Source organism: Lissotriton helveticus, chromosome 4_1 (genome assembly GCF_964261635.1).
Source record: "Lissotriton helveticus chromosome 4_1, aLisHel1.1, whole genome shotgun sequence".
NCBI lineage: Eukaryota > Metazoa > Chordata > Amphibia > Caudata > Salamandridae > Lissotriton > Lissotriton helveticus.
This window is the reverse complement of record NC_136063.1, coordinates 702395269-702415296: the sequence shown is the minus strand read 5'-3', so window position 1 is coordinate 702415296 and position 20028 is coordinate 702395269. Positions and strand designations below refer to the sequence as shown.

The 20028-nt window shown below is 47.1% G+C and overlaps 1 protein-coding gene across 1 annotated transcript in view; it reads right to left on the bottom strand.

The window, feature by feature from the left end:
- Positions 1-20028, bottom strand: part of PRKDC (protein kinase, DNA-activated, catalytic subunit) — a 3158350-nt gene that overhangs the window by 2302716 nt on the left and 835606 nt on the right. The window contains exon 39 of the mRNA XM_078687323.1: positions 13558-13725. Coding sequence (XP_078543449.1) covers positions 13558-13725 — 168 coding nt within the window. The remainder of the gene's footprint in view (positions 1-13557; positions 13726-20028) is intronic.

Genomic DNA, 20028 nt, shown 5'->3' with positions numbered 1-20028 from the left:
CCACTAGGATAGCTGGTCTATAAGGTTGACTTACAACCATCACCATAAGGGTTGTTTGGACTGGTGCAAGGTGCTCACTAGAATAGTGAACATCATATACCAGGCCAACTTCTCACACTATCCAGAAGGGATTTTCATCGGCAGCAGCCCCCGAGAGCAGCACAGGACGAGTACCGAGCGGATGCAGACTATAGCAGGGTCGGAGGACCCTCCAGTCCAACGTATGCGGCAGTGAGTGTCCGGGCGCCATTGCAATCGGTGGGGAGGTGTGGGCAGGCATCGCGATCTCACGTATTCGAGCAAGCAAACTTACTCAAAAGCCATCATGTCAGCGGACGCGGTCCACGCTCGGGAAGCAGCGGCAGAAGATCTGTTTAAAAATGTGCCTAATGTAACGACAGTGAATAATGGTGAACACAGGAATACGAACGTTAAAGTTGATGATACGGCCAAGACCCTTTTGAAACGTCTAGAAAAGTGCATAAAATTGGAGGTAACCAAATGGTGGGAAAACAAATCCTTAAGTAAATACGAAGAGGCAGGGCGGGTACCTCGTGAGCTCATGATTCTTTTAGCCCTGAGCTAGTAAGACCTGGACCCCAATATGCTAAAAGAGTGGGTGTAGGAAGGTGGCTACCTGACTATGGTTACCCCAGATTTTTTGCCTGTGTTTAGCTGGTTTTTTGACTTAGTTGACCTGGTTCCCTGCTAATCAGGGCCCCAGGCCATCTGCTCTCTCTGTAAAATGGATTCCATGTACCCTAGGTACATACCACAATTGGAAATGGACTCCTTGTCAGCCCCTGTATAATGCACTATAGGTGCCCAGGGCATAGGGGCCACCAAGGCCTACCAGGGGCTGCAGCATATCTTTTGCCACCCCTGGCTGGTTCTTAAATTGACACAACTGGCTGATCACTCAGCTGGGGTAAGGTGGTGTAATCACCCCTTACTTAGATATAGTATACCTATATCTAAACCTATATCTGGACACATATAAACCTGTGAGCCACTCCTATGGAAGGCCTCATCAATCCTGGAGGCAGAGTGCGTGGTTTAATGTGAGATGGAGCTCTAGCATGAGCTGAGCCTGTCTGCAGCTGTCGGGAACAACTCCCTAAGCTGTTTCAGGATAATGCCATACCATATACTCTTAAGTGCCTTATAATCCTCGCGGTTATATAGCAACTTTGGTTTGGCTTTATCAAAACATGTCGTGTAAGGTGTCATACGATTTGGAATACTATCCCCTCGCCAGTTCTGGCGACGGGGATAGCATTCCACCCCTCTAGAGGGGTAAGACATGTTACTTTGCTTAAATGCGGTTAATTTCTAAAAGGGCCTTAGATCCACAAAATGGATGCCTCTGCCACAGACAAGAGTCTGACCCCCTGAAGCTGACCGAAACTCAGCCAAATGGGGCCTGGACAAAGGGTTTCCTGTCGCAGGAGGGTGTTACCACCCTCCAGACAGGAGATAGTGGATTGTAGCAGGGAGGTCTGAAAGAAACCAGACACTGCCTGGGGCGCACAAGGCTGCCCCTTGCATAATCCGGCCAAACCGGTTCTGGGGCACTCCAGCCCTCGTGCCAGGGCGGCCTGGATCAAAGGAAGGGGGTGTATCCACCCACTTCCTGGGTCCCACCCATAGGAGGGGACCTAGCAGGTAATCCAGCCCCCAAAATTAGTATAAGACTGGGAGCAGTGCCAATGCACTGGAGATTATCCTGAAGAAACATAAGAAACGAAATTCTGGACCCTTCGACATCCTACTCGACGTAGAAGCCCGAAGAATCTCCCTTGTGGTCAAGGAGTGACCACCCTGTGCAAACAGGCACCATCCAGCTATCGACGTCTCCTTTGTTGCAGTTCCCGCCGGAACTCGAGCGACAGAGATCGACGAGATCAAGCTTGCCTGCTTTCCAACAGCCCGATCCACAGTCCCTGCAGAGCTGAGACCCGTGGAGGCGACCGGAAGCGTGGGGCACGCCATCTTGAATTGACCACGAGACGCTGACCGTGCAGCCCACGAGTGACCCTCGAAGCTGTACACCGGGGTTTGAGAAGCCCCAACCCTGAGCCACACTTGCACCGAAGTTCAGCCCTCCACACTCGACGAGTGCTGCGTGGGGCCCTTCTGCTTCTTTTGGCTCAACGCGTTGGCCCGGTCACTTGCCAGCCGGCTAGGGGCCCCTGTGCCGACGAAAACTTGAAATCGACTTGTGAATCTGGTTGCTCCAGATCTGCACCAGCTCCCCTAAAAAGGAGCCCCCACTCTGACCCTCCTGGTTCGAGTGAGAAGCAATCTCCCGGTTCCGCGTGGATTGCTTTTGCCAAGTGTTGTTTGCTCCAATCTTGAAGCCGACAGCGCCGACGGCGAGAGCCTGCGTGGGACAGATCGTGACCTGCTCCTGGACGTCGTAGATGCCCCAGAGCCCACGTGACAGCGGAGAGAAGCACCTCGACAGCGACCTGATTGCGCCAGACATTGCCTGGTTCCGTCCTGGTTCCACCCTGGTCACTGCTGAGTGACCCAGACTCTGTCCCCTCTGCTTTCAGGTACTTTTCGACTCGAGTCCACCCTTGGACTCCACCGGACACTTCTCTTTCACCCCGCCTGCAGCCCTTTCAGCTTCAAGCACCAAGAGCCTGCGTGACGAAACCCGACTCAACTTCGACCCTGTGCACCCGCTTCCTGTGGGTGAGGTAACTTTGCTCCGCCGGTGTTCCCACACTGGTACACATCTCTAGGGTCTGTGTCTTAAGTTTTGTTCCTCTAGGTTCAGCAGAAGTGTCCTTAAACTTTAACTTTGCAACTTTTACGCACCATTGGTTAACATTGGTGCATGCGTGCGCTTTCCGCACTGCTCCCGAATCCCGTGGGCCTCTCCCGACTTCAGCACTGCTTGTCCTGACTGCTCCCAGCGATTCCCTAGGCCCTAGGCCTAACCACTGTTCGATTGGTATCTCTTATACCACTTGTTTAGTATATGGTTTGAGTGGCCCCCCCGCCCTCATCCATAATTGTGCAACTTTGTATGTTTAAACTGTGCTTTTGATTTAACGCTTGTGCCCCTTTATTCATAAAGAATACTGGGGATTGTTTTTAGTAATAAACACATATATTTTTATAATATATACTTGTGTGGTGTCCTTTCATTTGATATTACAGGATTGTATGTGGTAAAACAGCTCGCTTAACACGACCTCTTAAGTTAAGCCTTTAGGCTGCTTAGTCCATGCTACCCCTAGGATAGCTTGTCTAACAAGGTTGACTTACAACCTGACACCATAAGGGATTGTTTGGTCTGATAATAGGTGGTTCCAGAATTGGAAACATCACCTATCAGGCCAACTTCTCACAGTGGGGCACAAGCAACTTGGAGGCCTCTATGAACCTTGTGAGAATATTAATCAGATATGCCGAGTCTGACAGAATCGAATTAATACTAGAAATATCTGATATCAATAAAGCACTGGGCAAATGAGAACCAAACTAATATATAACAAAAACACGCAAAGAAATACAGGACCGGTTGAACAAGCAGGAAGAGAAAATAAAAGAATGAAAGGTATACAAATTTGCTAGAGATCTAGCCGATTATGAAAATGGCCGAATATATACATTTGCGCGCAAATACGCCACAGCAAAAAAACTCAAATCCAACCCTACAATGGATAGTACCAAACAAAAAGCACCACAAGCAGGCTGTTCCACTGAGGTTAATTCGGAAACAAGCTCCATAACTAGCGAAACGAGCTCTGAATACAGTAACAAAAATAGATCAGAAGAAAATGTGGAAACTAGAAGGTTGGACTTGGGTGAGGAAATCGATTTTTTAGTCGAGGACCGGCGCAATACCTTAAGACCACAGAAACCGACACAGCCCTCTGCAAAAGCAGAAACGCCAAAAGACGAGAACGGCGCAAAAAACCCAATTCAAGGCCAAAAAGAAGGTATTGGCGCAAATAGCTGTACGAGTAAAGAAGACAAAACCATTATAAACTTAAATATGGAACTCACTGAAAAAGAAAAAAAAAATACTAAAACTAGGCCTCTCATACTGCCCACCAAGTGACTTCAACTACGCCCAGACGAGGATTGACATTTTTAACTATATTCGCAAACTCAAACGGATCATATTTTTTACAGTTAAGATCGGTCTAGCGAATAAACAAACAGCAGCAACAACAGATCAATCCAAGGGAAGCAAACTACTGATCACGAACATCCTGGTACTTTTGGCAGCTCAATCCATTTCAGTAGAATCATCGAATGGAACTGAAGAAAGTGACACAAACATGTCAACTCAACAGCAATTACAACTAGCAGCCATAATACAGACAGGGGCAGGCAGTAGTCCCTTCAAAAAGAAATCTACCTTTGTTCCACAAATGCCCAAAGATGCAATTGACATCTACCATGAGAGAATCTGTGAAGATATCAAACAATTGCACTTCCGTCTCAATCACAACCAACGCAAAAAATGTCACACTGAAATGGAGTACATCAAATTTGTGGACAAACTCAGTAAAAACAATGAGGTAATTGTAAAACCCTCAGACAAGGGTGGAAATATAGTCCTCTGGCCTCGCAAGTACTACATAAGAGAAGCCCACAGACAACTCTGTGATGAAGCATGTTATAAACAGTCCAATATGAAAGACTATGCAGACGCTACAGAAAAACTGAGGAAACATCTACATCAATTCAAACGAGATGGTATGATTTCCAACGAGGAATTTCAATTCTTATGGAGTGAACACCCAACAATCCACTCCATTTATTTTGTAACAAAAACCCACAAGAAAATTAGCCGACCAATTATTTCTGCCATTAACAGCATTGGCGAACATTTATCACAACACGTTGATTATTTCTTATAGGATTTGGTAGCAGACCTGCCAACCTATGTTAAAGACACAGGGGACTTCCTGAATAAAATCAAGGAAATCGAGTGGGATGCCAACATGAGACTTATAACTCTGGACATCGAATCGTTCTATACATCTATTGACCATGAGGTGGGGTTCAAGGCTATCAAACATTTTCTAGAATGCAAACCAGTAGAATGTTATGAGCACAACAAGGTCATGCTAAAATGTATTAAATGGTGTCTAAATAACAATTTTTTCATGTTCGGCTCGCAGATGTACAAACAACTACGTGGGGTGGCAATGGGATACTGCTTCTCCACCAGTTATGCCTGTTTAAGGGTAGGCTGGTGGGAGGAGCAGATCCTCAAACAGGTACACCACACGTCAGGCATTGGCTCAGGTTCATCGATGATGTTTTTATTGTATGGTATGGGGATGAAGAAAGTGCTAATGTTTTTATCAACAATCTCAATGACAATATGGCCAATTTGAAATTTACTTCGCACACTAGTGACAAGGAAGTGGACTTCTTAGATGTGAGAATCTATGTAGAGGCAGGGCAAATCAACACCACGCTACACAGAAAGGCCACAGCAGGCAACTCAACGCTTCATACGTCAAGTGCCCATACCCTACATCTAATCAAAAGCATACCGTACGGTGAACTACTAAGAATAAAACGAATATGTAGCACCACTAAACAAAAGGAAGTATGCACACGAGAGGCACTAGAAAGATTTAGACAGAGGGGTTACAGTACATCTACCCTCAATCAAGCCCTAACCAAAGTCCCTATGAGGCAGAGAGAAACACTTTTAGAACCACCCCAACACAACCGCAGACGACATCGATGAAACCAATACATCTAGGCTCATCCTTACTTTTAACAAACAGCATCGCCAAATTCAATCTTTCATTAATCGCAATTGGCCGATAATGCGGACGGATGCAGTACTAGCCCCTGATTTACCCAGCATACCAACAATTACATTCCGTAGAGGGGTGTCAATGAGATCTCAAATTGTGCGCAGCAGCCCATAAACCGTTAAAAGTAAAACAACTACCTGGCTGCAAACCAGACAAGGATTTTATAAATGCTCATCATGCAGGGCTTTTAAATTTGGCATTTCCACCACCAAATACAAAACTCCCTTCAGTCCTAATGAAATCAAAATCCAAGGCAACTTCAACTGCAAAACCGATTACGCTGTATACGTTCTGACATGCATCTGTGGCCTCGGATATATAGGCAGTACAAAACTACAGGTGCACGTCAAAATCCTGCAACATCTCAGGGCAATAGTGAACAACGATACAGCGTACCCGGTCGCCAGACACTTTAAAACAGTTCATGGTAATGACCTCAATTGTCTCCAGTATTTTGTAATTGCAACCACCCCAGAAAACCCTAGTGGAGGCAACAGGGAAAGGGGCTTAAGACAATTAGAGTGCAAAATCATTTTAGAACTGGACAGCAAGCACCCAAAAGGGCTGAATAACACAGAGAACCTTCACAACATTTTATAAAATCATTATCTTGTATAACACATGAATTTGAACTCTATAGATTTGATTCTATAGTCACAAACAGATATCTTCTTCCCTGCCAACCAGTTGCATTTTTTAATATATATATATTGACTTTGCTATATATATTTTTTAACTTAACATACAAAAACCCTTCACTTATATAGAACACCACTCACATTTTGCACAATCATAACCTTTGCACTATCTAGGCACTTTTTTTTGCTCAGGTATTACTTGATATGCATTTGATCAATCAATTATTTGCACATAGCGATGTTTTGCACATACTGAATTTATTCAGGTATCAATCAATCCAAGTACTGTAGTGAATTTTTTATAATATGTGAGATATTTGTTAAATTGCATTTTTAACAAATATGGTATTTATGTATGTATTTATTTACGGCATATATGTACGAACTCAAATATTTTATGATGAAATGTGACATTTTATCTTAAAATATACCATTTAAAAACTATGGTAATGTATGATTTTAAATTTACAATAATATAGTACTGTATGGATTATACCATTTACGCAGGCAAATAATGCAATCAAGTTCTCCCCAAAAAATTGATCTATTTGGTATGACTAATACACACTTTTTTCATTATTAAGTGTTATATGTCCAAACAAAAGAAGTGCTGCTAGTATATTTTCCATGTCTATGGTATCACATGATAGGGGTGAATGCATCACAAAAAAACAGCATAAAAATAGAAAGCGGACTGCGTTTCCGCCAGTGATCAAGGATACTCTGTTATCCGAAACGCGTCTGACAAGGCTTCAATAAATTAAGACCTGCCAAAACCACGCAAACTGGTGTCCGTTTCCCTTCCTCTGAAGCATCGCCGGCTGGTGTGCGAGAGACGTTGTGGGGGGTATATATATCTATATCTATATATTATATATATATTATATATATATATATATATATATATATATATAGCCTTTTATAGTGTGTTGAAATACATGGAAAACCTCCAAAAGAGGAAAATGAAGCACATATGCAAGGCTCATGTAAGGCGAAACCCATGGCGTATAGGAGATTGCCAATTATCACATAGAATCGGGTTGCACACCTTCATTTAACCAACTCTTTCCTTTGTCTCTTTAAATACTTTTAATTTCCGTGCGGCGTGCTCACTGATTCGTGCCAAGCCCACACTGTACGTGTAAAACATAAACACCACTATTTTGGTGTATAGGAGATCGCGCCAAAAGACACTGAACACCGTGCAACGGTAAGATAATGTCGTCCGTGGACGTAGAGAGCCCAAAGGGACCTCCATGACTGCCTGGCACATAGCAGAGCTATACAATAGCATACAGGTACCCCACTTGGAGTATAGCACACCCCCAAGAAAAATGGGGGAACACCTCTTAGGGTAAACCACAGGCAGAGGACAGAACACAAACAACCTGTGGAACACCGCCACAGTAGGCTTACTGTCAGTACAGACCTATGGGGGGAGGGCGATAGCCCCAAGGAGGCGCTGAACAGCCGAATTGGCATGGGCATCAAACAAAAGGGCCCCATCAAAGGGTAGGTCAACAAGGCGTTCCCGGATATTCTCCGGGAAGACGCCATCCCACAACCAAGCATGGTGCCGCAGGGCAACCGAACCAGCCATAGCTTGGCCTAAGGAATCTGCGATATCCAGGGCTGAGCGAATTGTAAATTCTGCCAGACCACGGCCGTCAAGGAGAAGATGGAGGAGGTCATCACGAGCACCCTCAAAGGTGGAAGATAGAAGAGACTCGGCAGAGTCCCAAAGGGCAGAAGTAGCCCAAGCCAAGACACACACTGTATTGAGTGAGCGAAGAGCTGCACAGGTGGAGGCGAAAATATTACAACCCCACGACTCCAGCCATCTGGACTCGCGGGAGGGCGGAAGCAGCAGCTGAGGCAAGGAAGGGAAAGCAGCTTGTAGAACAAACCCCTGAACATCTGGGTGAACTAATAGGCAAATTGGATCACGTGGAGCAGGACGGTGGTGGTGCAAGATAGGACGAGGCACCGGATCACCGGAAGCTGGCCGAGCCCGACCCGTGGTGGAGGGCATCCAGCAGAGGGTCAACAGTCAGGAGGACCGAAGGTGGTTGCATACTTAGAACACAGGTGGCCAAGGAGACTACTCATATGAACGCCGCACCGGCCTCGGTAGCCCTCCGAGGAGGGGACAGCAACTCATCCTTGGGTGAGGGCTGTAAACTAAGCCTCCCACCCCAAAGGGGTTGTCCAATGAACTGAGGATGAGACCAATGTCCAAAAGAAGGAAGCCCCATTGACGAATGAGGGTCCTGATGGGGCTCCTGAGGAGGTGGGGAGTCCGCCGGTGTCACAAATTCCAAGGGGGAGAGGCAAGGACAGATTCGGCACCGCCGGACGTTAAGGCGATGCCGAACTCCCCCCGGAAGCCTCCGGAGAGGAGTCAATAATCCGGCATAGAGGCAGCGCCAGGGCGACCTCTGTCGGCGCCTACCCTGCCCCGTCTGGCGCCGACACAGCCTCGTCCGGCACCGACACAGCCTCGTCCGGCACCGACACAGCCTCGTCCGGCACCGACTTGACCTCAACCATGACAGGCTCCGGTTCCGAAGAAGGGAACGGTGCCGGAGACAGGGAGGCAAGCCTACGGCCCCGACTCTGCCTCCACCACAACAGGCTCCGACTCCGCTTGTCCGGAAGGCCGAGGTGGGCTCGAAGCAAAGATGAGAGCACCAGCAACCACGTGCGATGCCACAGGGAGCCCCACTGGACTATGCAGTGCATTAGGGGTGCTATGGGTCGAAGAGGGGGACCCAGCCGGGTCACGCCCTGATGATGCCATATCTCCATCATCCCTAGAGGCAAGGGGCGCAGTCGGCGCCGGAGACTAACCCGCCGGCGAGTCGAGGGACGACTCCCGGGGCGCACATCCGGAGAAGTCCAGGAACTAGTGCCACAAACAGAAGGAAGGGAGGTCGAGGACCTCGGCAACATGTGCTGTGACTTACCTGAAGGGGTGAACGACGCACCCGGGAACCAGACAGCGACCTATGTCGCAAATGAACCCACTGCCACCAGGACCTGCCGCCGAAGAGGTCAGAGGCTGTGATGACTCAGACTTGGACAGGCTAGCCGAAAGCAGCTTCATCTGGCGCTCCCACCGGGAATTCGGCTTGAGGTGTTAGCAGGCGTCGCAATCCGTCGAGTCGTGGTTTTTGCCCAGGTACCACATGCAGATATGGTGTCGGTCCATTGCGGACATTTGCAGTGAATAGGAGGTACACGTTTTAAAACCTGAAGGCATCGCACACTGTTCCAGACGCGAAGCGTCAAAGGGGTCTAAAAACAGGCCAGAGGAACCGCTTACTCCGGATCCGCGTTGCACGCGGAAAAGAAGTGAACTGACGTCAGCCCGCCGGGAGGGAATTATATGATCTTGATGATGTCACGTCCGTGGACGATGTCAGGGTGGGGTCGTGTGGCGCTGTCCCCCGGCACGCTGGGGTGCTGCTGCACAAAGATTTCCAGAACCAGTCTAACGCCTGGGGATATTCTAAGTTAAGGAATCTGCAGCTAGATGTCTCTACGAGATGCACCTTGCACTAATCCAGACTACCCTTATGGTGATTTTAGTGGTCTAAGACAACCATTGAAAGCTCTCTAAGTGGTAGCTGTGGCGAGAAGTCTTCAGGCTTAGTCCAGTATGAGTGTTAAGCAGTTGTTTTACCAGAACTAATCATGCAGTGTAGGTTAAACGAAAAAGAACCACACAGTGTAGTTATAAAAATAGTTATATTTGTTATACACACTAACTAACACATTAGTATATCTCCTAGCCGGAGATATCAACACAATACACACAATATTTTAAAAGGAAACAGGGAAGTAAGCACAAATACACAGTGGTGTCCAGGGGGAGACCAAACCATATTCTAAAGCAGTGGAATGCGAACTGCGACCAAAGTCAAGACTTGACCCAGAAGACTCAGAAGAGCTGGGACCCAAGGAACCATCAAGGTAAGTACCCAAGGTAGTACCCAGGAACCCCACAGAGGTTGTGTGCTGAGTGGAAACACAGATGCGTACTCAGTGCAAGTCAATGGGGAAGTCACGGTTGCAGTTTTTAAGAAGGACCCTTCCCAGTGGACCCTGAAGAAACTGCGTGGAAGATGGAAGGCTGGAGAGTCACCCCAGGAACCAAGATACCTACACCAGGGAAGCTGGGTGCATAGGTGCGTCGGAAACCGCTGTACACCATAATGGAGGACCTTCAGTGATGATGCCGCTGGAGAAGAAGGTGAAGGAGTCAGGTGGAACCCAAGGATGGATTCTTGAAGAGAAGTACCTGCAAGTAGAGGGGACAGAGTCTATGCCACTCGGGAGTGAACAGGAGGTACAAAAGATCAATGACCATTGATGACAGAAGATGCAGGAGAGTTGACTATAACTTTTGACGCTGCAGCTACGAGGACCAGGCGACACTGTGGAAGACCAGGAGCCATTTACGAGCTGTCGAAAAGTTGAGAACCAGGGGGGTCGGTGTCCGGTGGGAGCACCAACAAGCCTTGGCAGCAGCAACAGACATAGTAAACGAAGAAGGTGCAATGCTGGGACCACCAAGGTCCAGAGGACTCAACAAATGCAGGAGAGTCAGAGCAGGCCAGAGCAAGCAGGGGAGCCCACTGATGCCAAAGAAGACCCTTAAGAGGACCCGCAGGCTGAAGGCACAGGAGTCACCAGAGGACCTCCGGCAGCTCACCAAAATGAAGTCCCAAGGTGCAGAGGATGCAGTGAGGACGAAGATCTTGGTAGCAAGAGATGCTGGAGCTTCTTGTAGCCCGAAGATCTCTGGAGGACACAATCAACTAGCCTTGGCAACAGCAAGTCGACATGGTGTACAGGGGTGCTGTTTCAGAAGTTTCAACAAGGGATACTGGCTTCAAACTTGCTGTGAAGACAGTGCAGGCTTCGAGAGAGTTGCAGAACCACCACCTGTGTTGCTGAGCCTTTCGGAATCTGAGGGACCTCAGGAGAAGCAGAACGGTCAGCTTTGTTGCAGTGCCTGCAGATGCAGGGGAGTGACTCCTTCACTCCAAGGGAGATTACCTTGGGTGTCTTTGATGCCCACAGGCCTGAAGAAGAACCTGGATGAAGCACAGGCACAGACGACATAGAAGAAGACTGGCAGGACAACAAGACCAGGACAGGAGCAACAGAAGTCTTCCTTGATGCAGTCTCGGTTCCAGGTGAAGTCCAACGTAGTCAAAGGTGCCCAGATGGTTGAAGAAGAAGTGGTTTCGGTTCTGAACCTTGTCCCACGACGAATCTGAAGCTACACCCACAGGTAAGTCCTTAAGTACATTAGGGAAAGGATTGGGACGATTCAGGGACCCCTCCCAGAGGATGGGCTGGATAAAGGGGAGGGTACTCCCATGTCCTTTGTCCAGATTCGGGCAAGAGCGGGAGCCAACAGCTCCCTGAACTGTTTTCAACTGGAGTATGCAAGGAGGGCACCATATGTGCCCTTCAAAGCAGTCTGGTGGCGCTGGCAAGCGCCGGACCCCAGCCCAGTACACTAAGTCCAGTCTGGGAGGTGGTCACGCCTCCGTGTGACAGGAAACCTATTGTTCTCACCTCCCCTGCTCAAAATCAGCTTAGCAGCAGGAGGGCAGAATGATGTCTGTGGTCAGCAACAGCACTAGCTTGCTGTTCGACCATGAAAGGCTGGTACCGGAAATACAGGGGGGCTCCCTAGAGCAGCCCCCAGTACATGGGATTCTACTTCCAACAATGGAATCCGTGTTGGGGTAGGATTCTAAAAAGTTTAATAACAAACATGACAGGTTCCAGGGCAGCCAATATATAGTTAGATCTCTCTTAATTGACTTGATGTCCACTATATGTATAAAATGGCTGACTGCACTTACAAAGCCTGGAGAATCGACTCCTGGGTTTGTAGGGGGTGTCCTGCTCATGCAAGGCACCCTCACACTAACCTAGCACCCTGCTTTCAGGTTTGAAAGGCCAGCATTAGGGGTGACTTATAGGGTTTAAGTGCAGTGACCTCAGATATAATGAAACAAATCTATTGTGAGTGGTGTTAGCACCAGTTCACACAGGCTGCAATGGCAGGCCTGTAGTCACAGTTTGAGTGGTCTCTGATGGGTGGCATGCTACATGCTGCAGCCCATGGGAGACCCCTGGTGTACCTATGCCCTGGGTAGATTAGTGCCATATACTAGGGACTTAGAAGGGTACACCAGTAGCCAATTGGGAAGTTACCAAAGTACTTACCATAGTCACATTTAGGGAAGTAGCACAGTGACTGGGGTCCTGATTAGCAGGATCCCAGTCCAAGTAGTCAGAAAAACAGAATGACACCAGCAAAAAGTGGGTGTAACCATGAAAGCAGATCCTACATTCATACATTTAGCTTCCCTGTTCCCTTTTCAAGGAGCTTGTTATGGCTGAAATATGGCATGCTCCCTTATTTACCCCTATGCTGCTGCTTTGCCCCATTTGGCTGCTGAGTGCAACTCAAGAGCCTGAAACTCTGCAGATGACTGGATAATTATTTTATGTTTCCAGTCAGTAGGTTTTACCCACTTACCCTGTTATCTTTCTTTTCATCAACTATTTGAGGCTATTTGTGCATATTAGTCAGAAATATGGTTTGAATATTACACTAACTTTACTGTAGTTTGGGTTGGTACATTCCTGGACTGCCCAAACATTTTGTAAGAACAATTGTTCTGCCTCTGCCTATAATACTAAAGGCTGAAACAGGATAATTTTAAGAAATATCTGGTTTTATTTCCAATGTCATCCTTGTCTGGGTCTGAGCCCTTCTGGAGAAATACTATGACAGCTTCCAAATACTAGACAGCTTCCATATATTAATCTCAGCTGTAGAGCTTACTGTAAAAAAGAACACCAAGTCCCACTGATACACTTGGAAGACCCATAAAGGACAGTGTGAGGAGTGAAGTGTTTCCCATGGTGGGATTTAAGAATTCCCAATTCAAGAATAAGCAGAGGATATAATGCTTATAAAGAACTGCAATGAAGCCATTGAAAACGCTGGCATAATGCAGATATATTAGTAAAATCATCTATCCTGACACAATGTTGTTCTACGCAAAGTTTTCAATACTGACCTTTTTAACACAGTCCACATAGTTATTGTATTTTAGAGTTCCTTTTGCAAACTCATCAGACTTCATAGGAAAATTAAAAGCCACAAGCTGGTCGAGAGACTCTTTCAATTCATTCTGTTTGCTTCCAGTAAGGTTGGTGAAAAATGGCAGAATGATCACTGCTTGGCTCTAAAGAAGTTAGGAAACATTGGAAATCAATATGCAGCTTAAGAAAATAACAAAAACACATAATTACATACTTTTACTCTTCTCCTGTGTGGTCTGCTAAGGCACACACACACAAGGAGTACGTTTAAAACATTTTAGAGTGCAACCACAGATCATTACTTAATTATCCAAAGGAGTATTAATAGTAATTACTCTCACCATCTTTCAGCAAAAGAATACTTTTCATGAGTGCCTTTTCAACTTAGTAACCGAAAAAGATTTGTAGTGCTTTGCAAAACCTCTTAATAAATAAACAAATCAATCAGTTAAAGATTCTGAACCTCTGTAAATCTTCTAACATTGATGGGTCTCAGTGATACTCACAGGTTTCTACATACAAGTTATGACCATAGCTAAGGGGGTTTTAGCGTTGTAATGGTCTGCTGCTCAAAGCATTTTCAAACACAAACAATAAAGTTCTGTGGAAAATAAAGAATAAGCATGAGATTTTAAACAGTTTTCAAGGGACACAAGACTGAGGAAAAAGCTGCAGATTGCTCAAATTGAATCAAACGCCCCTGTAAAATCTTTGCTTAGCCCCATTTGTAACAGACACTCCTTTCACATAATAAAATTGACTTTACCATCAAGATGAATAAACTACTAATATTAGTAATAATGTTTCTGGTGCATTTACCTGAGAACTCCCCACCTCTTCACTAGATCCAGACAAGTTGAATTTGCAGCTTGCATGATGCATTTATTACATATCCATTCCGATGTTTGTTCACAGAACTACCAAGGGCATTTCATTCATGGGCTTTTGAAAAATAAGTTTCTAGTTCATTGATTGGCAGCCTTTGCCTATACATCCCTAAGTGTCAAATCAGTAACACATACACATGCATCATTAAGTTCCCCAGCATCCACAGATCACTTAATGAAAGCCAGGATGCAAACACTGTAAAGTTAAGCATTCCTGAGATCATTTGTGTATACTTCATTATTTTGACTGCATTACTTAGCAGTCCTGTTTATCTTCCGTAGCTTTCAAACTGCTTTTAACAGCTGCTGTTTTATTTTAGCTTAGATTGCTTACTTATTTTGTAATTGGTAATGAACAAGTTACTTACCTTCAGTAATGCCTTACCTTGTAGAGACTATCTAGCAGCAGATTCTTCTCTTTAGAATTATCCCCAGGTGTCAGACTGGATCTGGAAATATTTCATGTGCCGTACCACTGCTTGCCGGTAGTTGGTGCTGGGCAGCTCAGTGACTACATATAGGCGTCAACCTAGTGCGCGGTCTGTTTGGTTTGCTACTTTCTATGCCAAAAGCGTAGAGCCACGAAGAGTACTTACCACTGGTGTGTGAAAGTAGGGCCCTGAAATGGGAACAGCCCTAAATCTAGAAATCCATTCACAGAGCAATGAAGATGAGTGGACCAGTAAGGGATCTGCAGCTAGATAGAGTCTCTACCAGATAGGGAATTACCAAAGGTAATTAACTTGTCCATCTGATAGAGACTTCTAGCTGAAGATTCCTTACCTTAGCATAGACACCCAAGCAATACCTTCCCCAAGAAAGTCCTGCAGGACTGCTTGGTAAATGTGTGCAGAGACACCCACGTTGCTGCCTGGCAAATATCCAGAAACGGAACTCTGAACACTAATGCAGTGGTTGCAGCCTTAGCGCTGGTGGAATGAGCACGCAAGTCCTCAGGGTGTTGCTTCTTGGACAATATTTGATACAGAGCACGATCAATCATGAGATGGTCTGTTGCTGTACCCCCTTCCCATTCTGGGCTATAACATACCCCACAAAGAGTTGTCTAATCAGAACTACTTTGTGGAGTCAAGGTAGAATGAAAACACTCTGGGTGCTAGAGAGCCTGCACGCTAGATGGCAGCACTTGTGTGTGGCTCCAGCAGCCCGGGATGAATAAAGGACAATCCTGCCCCATGACCCACTGCGACCGACCCAAATGATGGCCGCACAGCCCTGAGTACCGTTGGGCTTCCGGAACCGCCTTGCTGACTGTTCGGTCGTCCCACCCGGCTGCAGAAACCAGGAGCCTCCCTGCACAGAGACTGTGAGACATGGCCGTGTGATCGCACACGGCTGCTGCGAGTAGACCCTAGACGGGACGCCCTTGGCTGAGAAGAGCTTGAAGTCATGTGGCCTGCAACCCAGACAAGTGGCACCGAAATGGAGGCGGGCGCTGCCCGAGAAAAACACCGCTCAACTGCTGGCAAGCACCTTCCTTGAGTGCGGATTGAGGACTGGATAGGATGCAAAGGATTGAGGGGCTGCAGGCTGCACGGTGAAGGGCCTCGCACACAATTGGCAGGTGCATTGGGATACCACATACATGGGGCATACCCCTAATGAAAGACTGTTGCATGTGCAGATGAACACGGCCCGAGCTGGGACGAGAAGGGCCCTGTGCCGGTCGTGGGGGGGAATCTCAAGTGGGGATCCCCTGCTGCAGAAAGCGTCCTTTTTGACTGTGGGAGGGGGTGGCCTGCTTTGGTTCCCCACCGCTGCAGACTGGGGGTGCCTGCAGGAGGCTGGGCAGGAGGGGGAGAACTCACTGGGAGCCTTTGGCCAACCACGCAGAGACAACTGAAAGTTCTGCTGAGCGTTGAAGGGTCGACTATGGGCAGTACAGAGGGGAAACGGGCCAGGCTGCCATTTGAACCCTGCAAAACGACATGGACCCAGCAAGGTGACATAGATCAAACCATGGTGGAACAATCCTCTACTACTCAACAGACCCCTGAAGATGACATGAAATCCCTCCTGATGACCATGAAACAGTCCCACGTCAATTGAGACAAAAATCGACTCTATGTGCACCCACACGGACTTCATTGCTCAAAAGCTAGAGAAACCAGACAACCGCATTGAAGAAGCGGAACACAGAATTTTTGAGCTGGAGGACACATTGGATAGCAGGAAGGAGCAACTATTGAATATGGAGCACCTATTAAAAGTCATTGCTGCAAAAAAATTAAGATTTAGAAACGTACTCAAGATGTAATAATATGCGCATGCAAGGCGTCCCAGAAAGCGCAAATACTGGGTGGATGGAGGAATACGCTGAATGCATGCTACAGACTATCTTTGGAGTCAACACCTTCTCTGCACAGTTGGTGATTGAGAGAGCACAAATTTTGCTGGGGTCCTGGCCTCGACCGGGTGCAGACCCTAGGCCAATCGTCGCCAGGCTCCTCAATTACCGGGATCACTATGTTGCCCTCCATGTGGCCAGGGAAAAGCGACAACTTACGTTTGAAGGACACCCCAGAGCGATGTATCCCTACTTCACTATGGCAGTTCAGGAGGCCAGGAGGAAATTTGTGCTGGTGAAGAGAAAACTGCAACAGGCTCAAATCGACTATGCAATGCTGTACCTAGCGTATCTATGGGTCACTCACCAATGGAAGCAACCTTTTTGTACCAACTTGCAGCATGTGGATGACTTTTTGAAGCGTGTCAACCGCGGCTCAGCCGGAGAGGGCGCAATGTGCTCACCTGCACGCTCAGCATCACCGATGTCGGAGCCAGGATAGCTGTGGCCAATGGATGGACAGGTTAGGGGAGGCCTCTGCTTCTACGGGAACTACTGTGCTGTTAGTGACTTGTAACTGTTATACTCTACATTCCCAGTGGGATACAAACTGAGTAAGATAGAATGATGAAGGCCAGTCTTTTTATTGAGGTACAAATTCTCGCAGTAGCTCACTGTGACAGCCATAAGACCCCTCCATTTCGAATCTGCGGGGAGCGTTGCTGTGCCCTCTGGTGCTACCCCATAAGGAGATCCCTACCAGATCACTTGGTTTTCTATCTTTGTCTTAGTATTCACCTTCTTTCTTCTAACCTATCCAACACTACTCTCCATCTCCACTCGCTCCACTGTCCTCATATGGTTGCAGGATTGGGGTGGGGAACGACCCCTATAGGCCCTTCAAGAGGTTGGTTTCTGCTGAAGCACTTCATAGATTTTTGCTGCAAAATGTTCGTAGTAGAGCCGCACCTAGAAATGAGTATCCTACTCTTGTTACTGTTGTGTGGGGGGGGGGGGCAAGTTTGGGTTGTCGCTGTGAGAGAGGTGAGGTGGGGGATCAATTCTTCTGGATGCATTGTGCATGTTACAGCTTGGAACGTACGTTTATTGATCAACACATGCCTGTTAGCATGCAATCGATACTTGGGAATACTGATGCACCTCTTCTCAATTCCATGACAGGACGCCGGGATAAATAAAATTCATTTTGTGACATTGATCGTCTTGGGGCTGGCAAATCCACATAAATGCAGACATGTCTTAGCCTATCTAGACAGACACAACATTCAAATCACTATGTTAAAAGAGACACATCTTAGCCCTTGAAGACTCCTTCTTTTGCTGCTCGAAGGGCGGAACACAGATACTTTGCCTCCTACTCTACATACGTAAGAGGCAAAGCGTTTCTGATTAAAAAACAATCTAAGAATTTAACAGCACAATCCACAGAGACACACCCAACATACTCCAAGCATTCATGACATACTATTCCTCCCTTTACACTAAAAAGAGAAGGCAACTACTTGAAATGGCCCATACCGGAAAGAGGTGACCCTGGGATGGCGAAGAGGGAGTTTCTATCCACTGCAATTAAAGAGGATGAGATTAGAATGGCGGTGATGCAGTTGAGATCAGGTAGAGCTCCAAACCCAGATTATTTTTACAAAACGTATATGGAATATTTGACCCCCAAACTTAAAGAGGTGTATAAGGAAGCCAGAGATACAGGTATTCTTCCCCCAACCATGCGAGAGGCAGTGTTCCATTCCTTATTAAAGCCAGGAGTTAAGTGCGAATAGTATAGGCCGCTCTCCCTAATTGTGATGTTAAAATCCTGGCCAATGTGCTGGTTAGCCGCTTGAGCCTCCTCATGGACTCTCTTGTACTGCCCGACCAGGCAGGATTTATCCCTGGACGTGCAACATCGCACAATCTCCGCACCCTCTTATCGCTGATGCAAGATGTAGACCTTGAGATAGCCTTGGTAGCAGTCTTTTTAGATGTCACCAAGGCGTTTGATTCTGTGGAATGGGATTACCTCGTGGTGGTACTGAAGCAAATGGGAATGCCTCCTCGTGGATAGAACTGCTATACCATTAGCCACAAGTGAGGGCACTTATTAATGGCATGAGCTCAGCCCCTTCCATATCTTGCGCGACAGGAGAGAGGGTTGCCCACTTTCCCTCCTCCTGTTCACGCTGGCCCTTGAGCCATTGCCAGCTAAGATGCGCCAACACCACAGAGAACATGCAATTTGCTATGCTACTAGACATATATTGGTGTCTCTACGCAGATAATATCACACTATATGTTCGGGACCCACAGGTTAGCCCCAATCCCATACTACGCGCATTTATCGCTTTCAGAGAGATATCAGGGATCAATATTAATTGGGAGAAGTCACAATGTTACCCCTCATCGAGGTTATCCAACCCTATGCTACCCAGATTACCGTTTGTATGGTGCACCTCAGAAGTGAAGTATCTGGGGATAAAGGTTTCAAGGGATAAGGCAGAGTTCATGCGTGCTAACTATTTGAGAGCTCTGGCGACCCTATCAAACTCAATCACACAATGGATCTCCATACCCTTGTCCATGGCAGGGAGAATATCCCTGATCAAAATGGTAATCCTGCCTAAACTATTCTACCTTTTTATCAATATACCATAGAACGCTGGACGACACTTTTTCAAAACTGTGAAATCACAGTTGATGCAACTCATTTAGGGGCGGGGGGGAAGCAGCCCAGGCTAAAATGGGAGATATTGAAGCTGCCTTTGAAGCCTCCGACAGAGTAACGTGCGATTTACTTACCTTCGGTAACTATGCATCTGGTAGAGACTATTCTAGCCGCAGATTCCTTCATGTAAAATTATCCCCAGGCGTGAGACTGGATCCGGAAACTTTTTGCCACAGCACCCTGCGCGTCGGGGGCGGGGCGACATCACGCGACTCCGCCCAGGCTTCGTCCGTGTACGTGACGTCAGCGAGGTCACATAAGCCCCACTCCGGCGTGCCTACGCCAGTTTCATTCGGAGAACTTTTCCGCACCACATCGCAGAGCCACCAAATAAAAAACTGGGAGCATGGGAACAGAGTGCGAACTGTATACAAAAAAGAAACCCCATAGAAACAGTACAACACCGCAGTGTCCAAAGACAGAGAAAGAGCGAAGAACAGAGCATAGCCCTGAACAGCCACCCTGCCAATACATAGACAGCCACCTCCCACATCTCCCCCGGAGATAGGTA